This window comes from Xiphophorus hellerii, chromosome 22, assembly GCF_003331165.1.
Source record: "Xiphophorus hellerii strain 12219 chromosome 22, Xiphophorus_hellerii-4.1, whole genome shotgun sequence".
NCBI classification, from domain to species: Eukaryota; Metazoa; Chordata; class Actinopteri; order Cyprinodontiformes; family Poeciliidae; genus Xiphophorus; species Xiphophorus hellerii.
The window spans coordinates 3,161,113-3,177,103 of record NC_045693.1 but is presented as its reverse complement, the minus strand read 5'-3'; the positions used below and the strand labels follow the sequence as shown (position 1 = coordinate 3,177,103).

At 40.3% G+C, this 15,991-nt stretch overlaps 1 protein-coding gene across 5 annotated transcripts in view; it reads left to right on the top strand.

Moving 5' to 3' along the window:
- ikzf1 (IKAROS family zinc finger 1 (Ikaros)) overlaps positions 1-15,991 on the top strand; it is a 20,881-nt gene extending 4,890 nt beyond the window's left edge. The window contains exons 2-8 of one of the 5 annotated variants that reach the window (XM_032553875.1): positions 7-60; positions 235-348; positions 9,092-9,364; positions 10,949-11,116; positions 12,534-12,659; positions 12,991-13,125; positions 14,909-15,991. In XM_032553875.1, the coding sequence (XP_032409766.1) occupies positions 7-60; positions 235-348; positions 9,092-9,364; positions 10,949-11,116; positions 12,534-12,659; positions 12,991-13,125; positions 14,909-15,570 (1,532 nt within the window). In that variant the 3' untranslated portion in view covers positions 15,571-15,991. The remainder of the gene's footprint in view (positions 1-6; positions 61-234; positions 349-9,091; positions 9,365-10,948; positions 11,117-12,533; positions 12,660-12,990; positions 13,126-14,908) is intronic. The other 4 variants (XM_032553873.1, XM_032553874.1, XM_032553877.1 and 1 more) reach the window with 4 other exon arrangements.

Genomic DNA, 15,991 nt, shown 5'->3' with positions numbered 1-15,991 from the left:
CTGCAGAATACTTGCACCGCATGGAGACCGAAGAGGCCCAGGAAATGGCGCAGATGCCAGGTAAAAGCTCGCCCACCTCATGATTGAAATGTAGCTCACAGTCGGGACAATAGGCCCACAAACAGCCACTTTGCATCAGCGGGAGGTAATTTATCTCCTCCTGAGAGACGTGTCGAGGGGTTGCGTGGTGAGTGATGGGTGTTTGCTGGTGTGTGTCTCCCCCCCCCGTCCCAGGCAGGGAGAGCCCCCCTGCCAACGAAGCGTCTGAGGAGGCAGAGGAGCCCATGGCCGTCCCCGAAGACCTGTCAGCCGGTTCCACCCATCAGCAGAACAACCGGGGGGACAAAGGTACGACTGCTCCCACAGCCCAACCAGATCTGGAGTAAAAAATATAAAGGATCACCTGACCTGCAGGGAGTCTAAAAAGTGTACACACCCCTGAGTTAATTGGAAGTCAATTAGAACTCCATGTTTAACCTTCAACATGGCAATTCAGCTGAAAAACTCAAAAATCTGTTAATTTTCTCCAAACTTTCTGAGGCAGAGACAAAAACTGAAAAATTTAACTATTGTTGGGCCACAAAATAGAAAAATTTGAAAAATTGTCTTTTTTCATATTTACCTGTTTGACAATAACAATTCACAAAATCTGTATATCATTAAAGATCAAAGGTATAAAATGTACTTAGACTGTTGTCTTATTTGAAGAAAAACAGGCAATTTCCAAATCTGTTGGGTCATCAATTTTGAAAGTTTTCCATTTTGTTGGCCACATTTTTTACTATTCTTGACTTGTGATCAGGGGCCAACTGAGATCCTTTCAAGGGCCACAAATGGTCCCCAGGCCACACTTTGGACACCCCTGATTTACAAACTAATACTTTGTTGAAGCACCTTTTGGTTCAGTTCAACTATTTGAGGTCCATCAGATTAATAAGACATCTCTTTAGGTGGCCCCACATATTTTCAGTCCAAATTAACCTCTGGACTTTGACTAAGCCGTTCCACAACTTCAATCTTCCTCTTCTGAAGTCAGACTTTGTTGACCTGAATGTGTGTTTGCACTCACAGTGATACTGACAAATAAAATCCATCTTTATCTTCAGATCTTTAACAGAAACCAGAATGCTTTGAGTCAAGACTGGCAGAAAAAACGACCCCGCAGCATGATGCTGCCACTTCCATCTTTTACTGTGCTCATTTCCAGCATTGTTTATGGAAGATTCGAAACTTACATCTTTGTCCAGAAACATGGATGATGCAGGAGACTGTTCTAACAACCAGTACTTGTTGGAACTTGTTCAGAATTATTTCACACCCCTCTCCTGACTGATACCTTTGATTAATGAGATAATTTTGATCCCTTATGGCTTTAACTAATGGGTATAAATGAACAAACATATTAGACTCACTGTGATGGCTGTTGAAGGTTGTATGTAAAGATGATTTAATAATGTATCAGTGCACACTTATGCAAAAAGTTTAGAGCAAATTTAAATTTTTTCTGCTACAAGATGTAATTTTTCAGGTACATGAAACAGATTTTGTCATATCTAAGGTGGAAAACATTTTCATATTAACTATCACAGCCTTATTTTCTACTGCAAAAAAAAACTGGCATTTCAGCAGGGGTGTGTAGACTTTTGAGAGCCGCTATATGTGTGTGATGAGTTTATCCAGTGAAGCAGCAAACAAACAGGAGCCACAAAATCTAAAACAAAAAAAATAAAAACACTGCAGCAGCATTCCCAGTGCATCCAAATGAACCCCAGACAGATATGTGAAAATGTCAGGATCAAAAGCAAAACACATATAAAAATGTTTAACTAAGTTCATCCCATGTAGCTCCATCGGGAGTACACCCTAAACCCCCTGGAAAAATTCATTTAAAGATGCAAAGAGACACATTTAGGTCATTGGCAGGAAAGGTGGAGGAAATAGAGACGCCTTTGATCCATGGCATGTCATTAAGAACCCCAATCTTAAGGAATACTTAATGTGGCCTTGATTTGAGTTTGTGAACATCAAGCAGGGGAATTTGATGGTGAAAATGAGGATGAAGCAAGCTCAAGTCTCCTAACATGGGTGGTTTGTGAAAGAGCAAGAAATATTCATCATTCATGGGTGTCTAAGGAAAAAAACCTGGATAGAAGGTGAAGATTTAAACTCTGTAGGTGTTTAAGTGGAAATTTTTCTGCTTAGGATGGAGAAAAAAAAATGGCTGTGTTCATCGTGACAAAAAAAAAAGGCTCGTCATGTGCTATCTGCAGCGTTCCACATATCCAGATAACGGCAAAGATTAGCAGCGCGCAGTCAAAAATAAGATGCGAGAGGAAACTGAAATAGGATGTGTAAGAGTTTCCTAAGAAGAACTTGCCATCAGACAGTTTCAACACTCCTGGAGATAAAGAGTTTAGGAGCAGGGCCAAAGCAGAAAGAGATCAGCACATCACTGCACCACAGAGGTCACACACCTGCGCGCACGCCCGCACACACACACACACATTTATATATAAATGCATGCTTACTAACAAAGGCTTTCTCTTTGACTTTACCGGTGAGATGTCAGGAAGGGAACTTGACTCAGGCAGGAAATTTCCTTACACTTCGTTCTTTACAAGATCTGCAATTTCTGCTGAAAAATGTCAAAGAGCACATTTTTTAAAAAATGTTTAGCTCCAAATGTGGAAGAAAAACGGCACAGTTTGTGGTATACGTAGATGCATAATGCATATATATTTTTAATCCATGTACATTAGCGTGTGTGTGTGCGTATCTCTGCACAGGGACAGAGAGAAAGAAGGGAAGTGCAAGTATCTGGTACATCTGTGCATGGCTGCCTCTGTGATAAAAGCCAGAATTAGTTAAAATTATCGCCCAGGATCATGTGCTGCTCAGTTCTCTTTAGTGAAAAAAAAAAAAACACAACAGGCAAATAGTGGGCCGGGGGAGACTAAATGTGGGACACGGAACCTCAAAGTATCGAAAGCTCGAAACCTCAAAACCCAGGTTGTTTCCTGTTGCAAATAACTATTCACAGCTCGGGATGGGAGTTTGTCGGACAGAATAGTCACACAGTCTACAAACGCACACAAACAGAAAGGAGGTTTAAAGGTCATAGTGAGGCCCTTTTCTTATTCGCTGAAAATCAGGAGCAACGTTGAGTTGAAGTTACACGCCTGCAAGCTGAACCTTCCCGCTGAATTTTTTATTTTTTTGGTTCTCTTTCACTTTCTGTGATTCAGATGGAGCCTTTTGCTATTTCAGAGGCATGAGAGTGAGAGGGAGACTAGTTCCCGAAAACATGGCTGCAAGTTTTTTTTTTGTCGTGTGTGAGGGGAAAAGTAGGCTGTATTTAGCGTTCCTGCAAGTTGTGCTCAATGTGTCGCTGCCGTGGTTTGACACTTGTGGTTCCTCTACCTTGCACACCAAGTTATTTTCAGGCCCTGAGAGAAGCACAGAAACAGCAACTTCCAGCAGGCGCCCTGCGTCCACGCTACGCCGCTAACATCTCTCCCTGCAGCGAGTCTCTCCTCATATCATAGTTTATCATCTGCTCTATTAGTAATTTGAGGATCAGATCGCCCATATATCAGGTTGTGACTTTTTATTGTTACCTTTTGTGTTTGTCTACACTGTGATCTGACACCTGCTTCCCAAAATGAAAAATCAGGATGTGTGATCATGACAAACATAAAGTTAAAGCTTTCTTCCTATTCCATATTTAGTCACAACTTCCTCATATCCATGAGACCTGGGCGGCTGCCCAGTGCTAAAGGTTCCCTTCTCTACAGTCCAGCCTGATCATGGCTTCAACATTTTAGCTGCTTTTTCTATTCAGGTAACCTCAGTGTAGGTCCATTTAATAACCATTTATATTATATCCAACTGGATCTAAATTGTGCTCCCATCCCATAAGATTGTTCACGGTTTGTCATTATATGTAGATTTTACACCACAAACCAAAACAAAAAGCGTTACCATGGATGTCTTGACTGCTTCAACATTGCAGGACAAACCAGCAATGAGCAATGTCCCCCTCATAATATCCTTTTTAATATACAGATATTGTTACTTTAAATTGGACCCTGGTATTCATATAGGTTAGGAAACACAGACACTCACATGCAGCTAAAATACTTAAGGAAGCGACTACAACACTAATAACTTCCTATTTTAATGGTTCAAAAACCAAATATATCTTAATATGCATTAATATACACACAGTGGAAACTGTCTTGTCGCAACCGCAGAAGCTAACATCTACAATCTTCCTTATTTCTGCTCCCGGCACGTCAGCCAATCAGAACCAAGAAAAATTAATGCCACTCTTTGATTGGCTGCTTTTCCAAAACCCAGTCAATAGCATGTCTAATAGCATTGAGCCTAAATATTTAAACTTTTTTGAATATTTTAATTCCATTGGTGAATTTTCCCCCAAATTATCTGGAGTCAGAAAAACTTCCACAGAAAAATCTGATAATACTGAACCGCGAATCGTCCCTTTATTTATGTTTTGTAAAACACTCACATTTAAAGTTTGAGTTATACTTATTTTCAGTAAAATGTGCTTTGAAGTTCATGCGTTCCAGTGTAACAAACTTGATCACTTTAAAATCAGCAGGAAGACTTACATCATCACTGAACTGCTTTGGCCTGCCTGAGAGAAAAGAAAAAAAAACTTGGTGGTTTTTCTGAGAGCTTCATGTTTTGCAACACGTGCAGCGCAGTCTACAAAAGAGATGTTTGTCTGAGCAAGTTGTACCGGCTGATTCTCTTTCACATTTACAGACAGAGCATAAGATGTCACAAATTCATAGTGCATAACAGAAACTCACTAACGATTAGCGACCTCCTCTCCCACCTCCTTAGTTATGTGTTGTAATAAGGGAACAATAGTCAAAATATATTATATAAATAACATTAGTTTTGTGTTAAATAACATGTTGGAAGTGTTTATAATACATAAAATAATAGCTACAGTCTAAGCAGATACCATCAGGCTAAGCTAACGCTAGTTAGCTGTGGAAGCTAGCAACTAAAACACTTAGCCAAATACCTGTATCAGTCTGGTGTATCAGAATGTTTACACCAGAAAAACTAATTGATGTTATAAATAAGTAAAAAGGACATAGCAAACTACAAGAGGACAAAATATGGCTAATTTCTTAGCTAACAATAACCTAACAACAAAAATGGCTACATTAGCATGCTAACAGTTGGTGAAAAGCATTAATTCAAATAAATTTCAAGTGTTTATATAAAATTGATTAAATATAGAATATAAATGAAACCCCATCAACACGTGTTGTCCCAGTAAAGATGTGTTTTAGAAAAACTTTACAAAAAAGCATTTTTTTATTATTGCAGGACCCTTGTTTCACACTAAACAGTGGGAGACAAATGCAGAATTAAGAAATATGTTTAAAAAAAGAAGTAAAGTAGATACAGAGCAGAAAATGTTATTTACCAATGTTGGATTCCTATTTCAGTCACATGGAGGCCCATCCTGGTGCACTCTTCAAAATGGGAAAGAAAAACAAACATTCCATTTAACTGCATAAATTTAGGAAGGACTACCATAAAAATAGATACTTATCTAAACTTGTCCAGTTGGAGTAAGAACTAAAAAGTTGGACATTGGAAACAAAGTGCCAAGTTTGCCTTGTACATCCATAATAAGGATGATTCAGGATTTGGATCACTTGTCATTGTTGATTAAATCCTAACTTCTGCTTTCAAACAACAAACCCTGCAGTTTATGACCTTAATCTCAACAGCAGTTGGATTTTGAGGTTGGACACTGATCCAAAGAACACCAGCAGCCATCTCTGAATGTCTAAAAACCAAAACAAAAATGAAGGTTGGACTTTTTGGCATGAATTTAAGCATGCTTTAAAATGTGGCTGAATTAAGAAGACATGTGTAAAGGAGATAAAAGCTTATTCACAGAAACTATATTTGTCCTGATTTCATATCTGCAGAATCATGGATGCATTTAGTTTAACAGATTCATGTCCTTTTCACTCGTAACAAATACAGGAAACGTGGTTTGCAAAAATAAAAAAGTAGTCAGAAAGAAGTTTGATGTGCAAAGCAGATAAATAAAGATAAATGCATTACGTGACCTGGTGATCCTTATATTTCACTTCACCTCCTGCCTTCTGTTAGCGGACCTTTATGTTCCCTCTGACTTGTTGCGATAAAAAAAAAAAACAGTTTCAGTTGCATGTTGTTTAACAATTCCTTTCCCGTGCTTCCCTTTCTGTCACTTCTCCATAATTCTTGGTATTTCAGTTAGACAGGCCCTCTTTCTGAAGCTTCCCCTTTTCCCATAGATTCCTATATTTCATGATTTCCACTTGTTCCTCTTCAGTTGTACAAACAGAGACGGAGGCATGGGGAAATCAGGCTGCTGCCGAGATGTGCAAACCGCAGGCTGGTGGCTGTGGGACTTGCACGATCAGTCGGTTCTCTTACACATTTCTAAACGCTCTCAGGTGGGAAAAGCGGGAGCAAGCAGTTTATTGCGCAGGACGCTTCTCTTTTTTTCTGGTCAGTGGAAACCCACAAATCAAATAGACATAAAAAAAATTGCTTTTTTATTTGTACTTTGTCCTCAGAAGTGGTTTGCATTGATGAACCATGCAGAATTTGAGACTTTTGCCAGTTAAATTGAGGTTTGTGCCTGCAGTGTAGGTGAGATTCTGAGCTCTCTGTTGCGCTGATAGTTTCTGCCTCAGTCCCTAAAGTTTGACACTGCTTCCTGTGTCTCTGTTTCCTGTTTATCTTGCTGTCATTTGCTTTACCAAAGTGTGATGGTGTGATGATCGGCATGTTGCAGCACCTCATCTCTGACATCCTGAAGGCATGCTTTCCAAACTGTGTGTCCTGACCGACCCGCGGGCCGTGCTTCAGCAAAGACCAACAGCCTGTTGGCGTGTAGGCTGCTGTCGCTTCACAGAATGCCTGACATAGGAGGGAAATTCTTGAAGATTTGATGCAGGCGGAGCAGCGCATGGAAACGCCGCAGTCTGACATTATCACGAAGCCGCTGTGGTTTTTTTGTAGCGCAGGGTTGTCACATACCGACTCGTTTCCAGCTGGAGAAACTGAAATGATGAATAACCAAAGATAGAGGGATCACCATATGGTGCTGAAACAATGGACGGTTTGGTTAAAGTTTTCACACCTCCTAAAGATTTCCACATTTTTTAGCGTCAAGATTATAAACAAAGTATGTTATTTGGATCTTATGTGATAGACCAACACAAAGTTGTACAATATTTTAAAATACTTAAATACTTTAGTTACTTCATCCAAGTATCTTCAAAGAATCATAGATGATGCTGTGGACAGGAAGGATCTCCAGTAGCAGTCAGTCCTGCATTGAATTTGAAGAGGCCTCTGGCTGAAGACTGTTGAAAAAAGCTTAATTTCCAGGCAGCAGAGATAATGTTTCACAGTAACATGTCCTGGATGACATCGTCAGTTGTTAGCAACCTCTGCTAATCCACCTCATTTGCTTTGGCCACTCCTCTATAAGTCTCTTTTTAGCCATAGAAAGTCGATCAGAGAGACATTTTAGTCAGGATATGATCATTTTCCATCATGATGGATGAACTTCCTCCTTCTGTCCCTGCTCTGCGTCCACAAAGCCTCCTTTTCAACTCCTGTTGAAAATTCAACAGGGGCGTGGGGTCAAAGTTCAGGCGCTACTGGAGCTTTTTAGATGCTAGTCAGCTTCTAAAAGTTGTAAAATTGATACACTGTTCCAAACGTAAGCAGCAAAACAAAACTGAAACTAAAACAGTAAGATTAAGAATCCTTCCAGCTGCACAGCATCCAGGACAAAAAGGAATCTGATGCGTTTCACTCTAAAAGATGGTGGTGGCAGCAACATGCTGCAGGGCTTCCTTTAAAGTTTGTTGCTTCCTTTAAAAGCATTAAAGGACAAATGGATACAGCTAAATACAGAACTCTGTAAGACAGCTTGTTATTGACCGCCAAAGGAATAGATTAGATCAAACTTTTTCTTTGAATTGATTAATCAAAGTTTAGATCTGTTACAAAGCTTGGAGATTTTATAAAACTGGTGGAGACACACCCAAAAAAAACAATGTTTCTGTAAAGTTTTGAGTCTAAAAACAAATGCATGTTACACTTTGTGTTGGTTTGCCAGATAAACACACTGAAGTTTGTAATGTGGAGAATTTCATGAGGTGTGAATACTTTGGCGAGTTTCTGCATATCCGAGCAGCGAGGCGCTCCAGAAATACGACATGTTGTTTGTTCAATGTGACAGTTCATGTTTTAGAAATACAACTAATCGCAAGCCGAAAACACTTGAGCAGAATGATGAATGAAAAATATTTTTTAAAATTCCTAAAACCAGACTTAAAGAAACAGAAATTTATAATATTATAAAAGATGTATCTAAAGCAAACAGAAAAAGGGCTTCCAATGACCTGAAATAGACACCAAGTACACAAAATATCATGAATTTATTGAGTTTTAAAGCTGCAGCATTTAACTTTTATAAAAATATGTTTTTTACATATTTGTTAAAAATGTCACCATGTTGTGACTGTTTGTTATGAGCTACTATTGCTGAAGAAATGCACCTCTCTCTTTCAAAAACAACTAACCAGAGTCAGGAGGCGGGTCTTAGCACTGTCAATCATCCTCATGTATTTGCTGCTAAATAAGCTAATAGCAGAGAAGCAACTTCTTAGATCAGGAAAACCATTTACCTGCCCTCAGTTGTAGCTATGGTAACTAGCCTTAGTATTCACAACATCTGCTTGACCGCGCTAAGACCCGCCTCCTGGCTCTGATTGGTTGTTTCTAGTCAGTACTGGGAGCACTGGGAGGAGGAAGGGGAGCTGACATGGTGACAGTTTAAACAAATAGGTAAAAAAAAAAAAAAATTTTTTATAAAAGTTACAAACTCCAGCCTTAAGGTTCAGACTGTCAGGATAATGTAAAGATTTACTTGAATAAATCAAAGTGCCCATCTTCTAGAGTTTGACATGATAACAGAAGTTTGCTCGTATTCTAAACCGTGGCCCCCCCTTGCCCTCTCTTCCAGCCTGTAACATTAAAGTTGAGGCTCGCAGTGATGAGGAGAGTGGGCTGGCCTGTGACATGATGAATGGCGTGGAGGAGGAGGAGTGCGCGGAAGACTTGCGCGTGGTCGACTCCTCCGGGGCCAAGCTGAACGGCTCACAGCCGAGTCCCGAAGCCAAGGCCTTCTCCTCGGCTGGCGGTATCCGGCTGCCCAACGGGAAGCTCAAGTGCGATATCTGTGGGATAGTTTGCATTGGCCCCAATGTGTTGATGGTGCACAAGCGAAGCCACACCGGTAAGCCGCCTGCAATGTTTCTTGCTCTTCCTCTGCACCCATGTTGACTGTCAGTATGAAAGGGAGAAGACTGTGTGCTGCTGTGGCACTTCCTGTTGTTCAAGAAAAACTCAGAAGCTCTGCACCACATCTGTTTTATTCAAGTAAATACAAAATGTAGCACAGTGCCCTTTAACTGAAAATAATAAAAGCATGCTTTCAATCTCAAAAACACGATGAGAGATGCACCAATCAGCCGATCATAAATCTAAAAATCAATTTTTCCCCCTTTTTTATTAAATGCATGAAAACTATAATTTTCTATCTGCAAACGCATCAAACAGCATTTCTAAATAATGCAATTCAGATAAATTCGAGTTGTAATTCTCTCACTTTGCAGAAAAATCTGGATCAACAGATGAAAGATGCACCAATAATCGTCTTCATGTGCAGCTCAAATGTTTAAAAATCTTATTTTTAGGAAATATTTTCCTCTTATGTTCTAAACTTTAGAAAAGAAACCAGCACTGATCAATGCATCTCCTCTCTCTCCTGTCATGCCTGAAAGATTCTCAGCATCACATTTAACATTCATCACTTTTCACTTAAATTTCTCCTAATAACCACCTGACAAACACTAATTATCCATTAGTTTCAGAGCAAAAGAAATACACGCACCCTGAGTTTAGAAGCAGGATATCTGCTGCAGTTAAATGGAATTGACTTTAAAACGACAATTATCTGGCTGTTAAAAAGTTTTTCAGAAATTCAGAAATGATATGCTATTGTAACGGAGCCAAACCAGTGGTGGGGAACATCTGCGAAAAAGCCACTTAACTGTCAAGCTTCTGAAACTAATGAAACTCAAAATGGAAGAAAGGAACAGTCGACTGATGCAAATGCAAAAGAAAGTACGCTAAGAGATATAATGAAACGGCTCCTATTTAAAAAAGAAAATATTCTCCACTACGTCTTTTGCTCCTGAAATGCATTTTTAATGAATTTCCCTTTATATTTTTGCTGCTTCACTGGCGTCTCTTATTTTATGGCGGGCTTTTGAAAGAAAAAAAAAAAAGCCATATTATAACGTTTTCAGAGAATGCCACAACACGCGGAAAGGCTGGATATTGGTTTATTCCAGAGGCGCTGATCAGGAAGACTGGCTCTCAACACAAAGTGTTTCCTTCGCTTTATTCAAATGAGGCTGAATTTGCATGGTGATGTGGCGCGCTTATTTCAGAGACGAAGAAGAGGGGGGGAAAAATGAGATTTTCAGATCAAATTGACCTAAGCAATGGTGCATTACGGAGCTGGCAGGCTGAGTGTGAGAGGCTCATGTTCGATCAGAGCGCCAGGGGGATGAGGGGGGACGCGGGGAGATGGAGACCCTCCCGCCGGCTGCTGGATCGCTGTCGGCCCCGGCAACGCTCCATCATCCAGCGTGTTCTGGCGCCCGGGGCGCTTGTAGCGCAGTGACCCTGCACGTCTTTGTGCTTATTCACATGAAAGACATTGAGACAGATAAAAACACATAAGCTGAGCAGCAGTGGTGCACGTTGTGCTTTCTGTTTGGGTGCATTCAGAGTGTCTGCTCTCTGTCCTCAGGCGAGCGGCCGTTCCAGTGCAGCCAGTGCGGCGCCTCCTTCACCCAGAAGGGCAACCTGCTGCGTCACATCAAGCTCCACTCAGGGGAGAAACCCTTCAAATGTCACCTGTGCAGCTACGCCTGCCGCAGGAGGGACGCCCTCACCGGACACCTGCGCACCCACTCAGGTGAGCATCAACACACACTCCTACACACACACACACTCGGTGATTTTAGGAAAACTTAGGACAGAGCAACTTCTGCTGTGGACAAAGTGAGACCACAGTTCTTTATAAGAGGAAGTTGACAGCATGGAGATATGGTGTCACTTTTTTTTCTTTTTTTGGAAATGCTTTGCAGAAGTATGTGCTAATAAAATTGGGTGTAAACATCGAGCTCGCTCTGAACAGTTTAACGGAAGAGCGGAGGGATAACCTGCACGGCTAACAGCCATGCATGTGCAGGCGCTCGGCGTTTCACTGCATTAGGAGAACCAGAAGAGGCGCAGTGTAAAATGTCAGATCTTATCTGGAATGAATCTGTTTTCTGCAGCACATTTTCTGGCGACCACAGGCTGGCTGGGACGAATAGAAACGATGAATTTAAATTAAACAGCTGCAGTGAAACCACCAAGAACATGCAAACTAAGGCAGAGTTCATCTCTGATTTTATCTCAACCGAAATATATTTAATACAGATTTATTTTAGCTCTTTCATTATGTTTTCCAGACAAACTACAAATTCTCCTGATCAGTTAAATAAAATGTTGATAAAAAAAAATTTAAATAAAGTCTGACTTTATGTAAAATATTTTATTTGATTTTTCAAAAATGTATATTTATTAATTTATTACTTTAGATATCTCCTTTTTCTATATAAAGTTAACATAATTAAATAATACATATATTTACTTTACATTTTTAAAGTATTTCATTTTTCTAAACAACTCAAATGTATGTTGTACTTTTTAACTGAAACAAATCTGTCATTTTAAGTTTGGCACTAAAAACAATATAAATTAACTAAATAAAAACTGAATTAAAAATGTGAATTGTTTTAATAAACTATTTTTCATAATTATTTTATTTTAAATGAATTTATTTAATTTTTAAATATTTGATTTCGTACAAAAAATCTAATTTAAACATTTATTTTTTAAAGTCTATTTCAATATTTTTTCCTTTCGTAAAATAAATAAATCATATGCACCTAAAACTGGCTTTTTAAAAGAAGATAAAAAGAAAACTTAATTTTTTTGTGAATATTAGTTTTGTTTTTTGGGTGAAATTTAAATAAGTAATCATTATTCTTTATTTTAAATAGATACTTTACTATAATGTTAATGTGTTACATACATGTATTGTACCTATTTGGACACTGTGCTATTTTCTACAAATATATTTGTACTTAAGAAAAAAAAGAACAAAAATGAGAAAAGTCTTTTGTATTAGAGGAGAAATGAAATAGTAAAATAATTGCCTTTTTAGGAATTTAATATTTTACTTAGATTCTCTTTCATCTTAATTTAAGACAGATACTTTCAGACAAAATGTGGTTTTGTGAGCACCTTGATAGCCTGTTTTATGTCTCTTTGATGTATTTCAGTTGGAAAACCGCACAAGTGCGCCTACTGTGGCCGGAGCTACAAGCAGCGCAGCTCCCTGGAGGAGCACAAGGAGCGCTGCCACAACTACCTGCAGTGCATGGGCCTGCAGAACAGCATCTACACAGGTTGGTGGCGCCGAAACGCTCCCCAAAGTCAGCCCAACTCTGAAACATCACATACCAACAACACTGATCTGTCTGAGGGCCTTTATGATCCACATGATGATGACTGGAGGCATATCTGCATAGGATTGATCCTCTGAATGCATGAGCAAATACCAAGAGCTTGACATGTCAGAACAGTCCGCTCTGAGCCGCACACACAGGAAATACATAGGAATACCATCCGGCATGTATCACTAGGCTCCACCTCATCATCTGATAAGAAAAAAAAAAAAAAAGGACCGATTCAAAATTATTCTGACGCTGAAATCTACTTCTCTGTCTTGCTTTCCAGTAGTAAAGGAAGAAAGCAACCAGAATGAGCAGAGGGAAGACTTAAGCCAGACGGGATCTGACAGAGCCTTGGTGCTAGACAGACTAGCTAATAATGTAGCTAAGCGTAAGAGCACTATGCCCCAGAAGTTTGTGGGTAAGGGCTGCAATCTGCTTCTTTTGTGTGACTTAAAATGCTTTTACTGTTGCTAGCTAAATAGTCCTTTATGTTCACTCTGCCACCTCGGCTCTGCACGGTGCATGCATGAAGACGTAGCTTGTTTGATTATTTTAAGAAAAAAACAACTTTTAGATTAACAAGAGGGAACATGAAATCCAGGTATCAGACCAGGGTTTTACTGAGAACATGAAAACATACAGTGCCAAGCAAAAATAGTCACACTGTTTTCACGTTATAATCACATTTAATGTATAAAGAAAGATATACAAAAGATATACAGGTTAGAAAGTCCAGGTTAAAGGAGACACAGCAAACGTGTAGAAGATGTTCTGGTCGGGTAAGATCAAAAATACTGTAATGTTTTTAGCCTAAATAAACTTTTAATGAATAAAAAACCAGAACATACCAATAAATCGGCCCTAGTAAATTAATTTTGGAAGATCGGACAATATTTACATGAGATCTGATCTTATTTACCTCAGCAAAGGTCTGAAAATCAGACAAACTCATCCACCAGGTAATGTGCAGTTAGCAATAGTCACCCACTGTAGACAACTTTATGATTTTGTTGCTAGATTTAGAGACTTTTCACACAAAATAATCGGCATCGGCCGGAATCAGCAGGTCAAGCTTTTTTAATGATCAGTGTTTGGCGCCCCTATAAAAGCTGAATAGTCACCCAAAACCCACTATCCCTACTTTAAAACATGGCAGTGGGCACATCATGCTGTGGGAATGCTCGTCTTATTATGCATAGAGTGAAGTACAGTGTGACAGCCTGGAAAAAACATTTTAGAGGCGGCAAAACACATTAGTTTGGAGCTGAGGTTCATTTTCCAGCACAATGAAATGATTTAGATCAGTTTTTGAATGGCCTAGTCAAAGTCTGGACCTAAATCCAGTAGAGAATCTGGAATTATGATGCAGAAATTAAGTTTTTGACTGATGCAAAACAAATTATATGAGTTGGAAAAGTAATGCCGGACATCCCCCGGACATGAGGTAGTGGCAGCATCATGCTGTGGGGATGTTTTGATGGGATATTAGAGGCTGCAAAAGTGAAACAGGGAAGAAGATTCAACTTCCATCACTGTAAACAAACAATCAGAACTATTATGTTTTGATTTAAGTGAAAGCATGTCTATGATTTAGAATGGCCTAGTTAAAGAAGAAAGGGGCAAAATGTTAAGTTTTTAGATGTGAAAAATGGTTGAGTTGATCCAAAAAAAAGACTTGGCAGGTGGTTCTGCACAGTGCTGACCCCAATAAATGACAGATTTATTAGATTGGAACTTGTAAAAGGAATTATTTTAGGATGGAAATATCATTTATTGTCCTGGAAATGGGAAAATCAAAGCAAGTAGATTCACAAAAATAGAGTATAAAATATATAAAAACAGAATAAGGAGTTAAAGTACTGTGCAGTAAGTGGGAAATTTCAACATACATACCGTGTTGTTACAAAGAAATTGAGTATTCCAGTACAAATGAATGTTAGTTTATTAAAATTTTACATTAAAAAACCCCCCAAATATTTACAGTTAGTGACAATAAAAACCGATTGGCTGATCATATAAAATCTCTCTAAAACAAATGAAGGCTTGTGGTGTTAAAATGTGAAAAGGCTGAAAGGTTGTGACTGCTTTGCACGGCACTGTACGTCACTTTCTGACTAAGCTAGAGATCGTTAGCCTCAAGATGTGAGTGAATGTCTGGGAGCGTCAGTGAAGCATATCTGCGTCTGTTTCTGACCCACCAGGAGACAAACGTCTGTCGGATCTGTCGTACGACGGCGGGTCGGGAGAGCTCATCCAGCCGCACGTCATCGACCAGGCAATCAACAGCGCCATAAGCTACCTGGGAGCGGAGTCTCTGCGGCCCCTGGTCCAGACCTCCCCGGCGCCCTCCGAGGTCGGCATCGGCTCCATCTACCCGCTCCACAAGCCGGTCCCCGAGGGCGCCGTCCTGTCGGCCAAAGACAGCGCGGCCGAGAACCTGCTGCTGCTATCCAAGTCGGCGCCCAGCGACAAGGACGGCTCGCCCAGCCACAGCGGCCAGGACTCCACCGACACCGAGAGCAACAACGAAGACCGGACGGGCGCGGCCACCGGCCTCATCTACCTGACCAACCACATGGGCATGAGGAACGGCGTGCTGCCGCTGGTCAAGGAGGAGCAGCAGAGGTACGACTCCATCAGGGAGGTGGCCGCCGACAGCTTCAAGGTGGTGACGGCGGACGGCGAGCAGGTGAGAGCGTACCGCTGCGAGCCGTGCCGCGTACTCTTCCTGGACCACGTCATGTACACCATTCACATGGGCTGCCACGACCACAGAGACCCCTTCGAGTGCAACATCTGCGGCCACCGGAGTCAAGACCGCTACGAGTTCTCGTCTCACATAACCCGGGGGGAGCATCGTTGATGAGCGCCCCCTTCAGTCCACACTGCAAAAACACAACATATTACCAAGTATTTGGTCTGCTTTCTAGTGGAAATACCTTAATTCACTTGAAATAAGACAAAACACTTTTCATTAGGGATGCACCGATAAATCGGCCCTGATTTCCTTAATTTTGGGAGAATGATACTTATGTGAATTTGGCAAGGGTCAAACAATTACCCACTGCTGCCAACTTAGCAACATTTCAGACAAAAATATCAGTATCGGTTAGAATCGGAATCGGCAGGTCAGGCTTTTTAAAGATCGCGGTCGGCCAGAAAACTGCAATCGGTGCACCTGTTGATACGCAGGAGGGAAAAGCTCATATGTTGACAAGCTACTCCACGAATAAGCAACATAAAATTAATATAAAGTATATTTATATACAAGTGTGATAGGATAA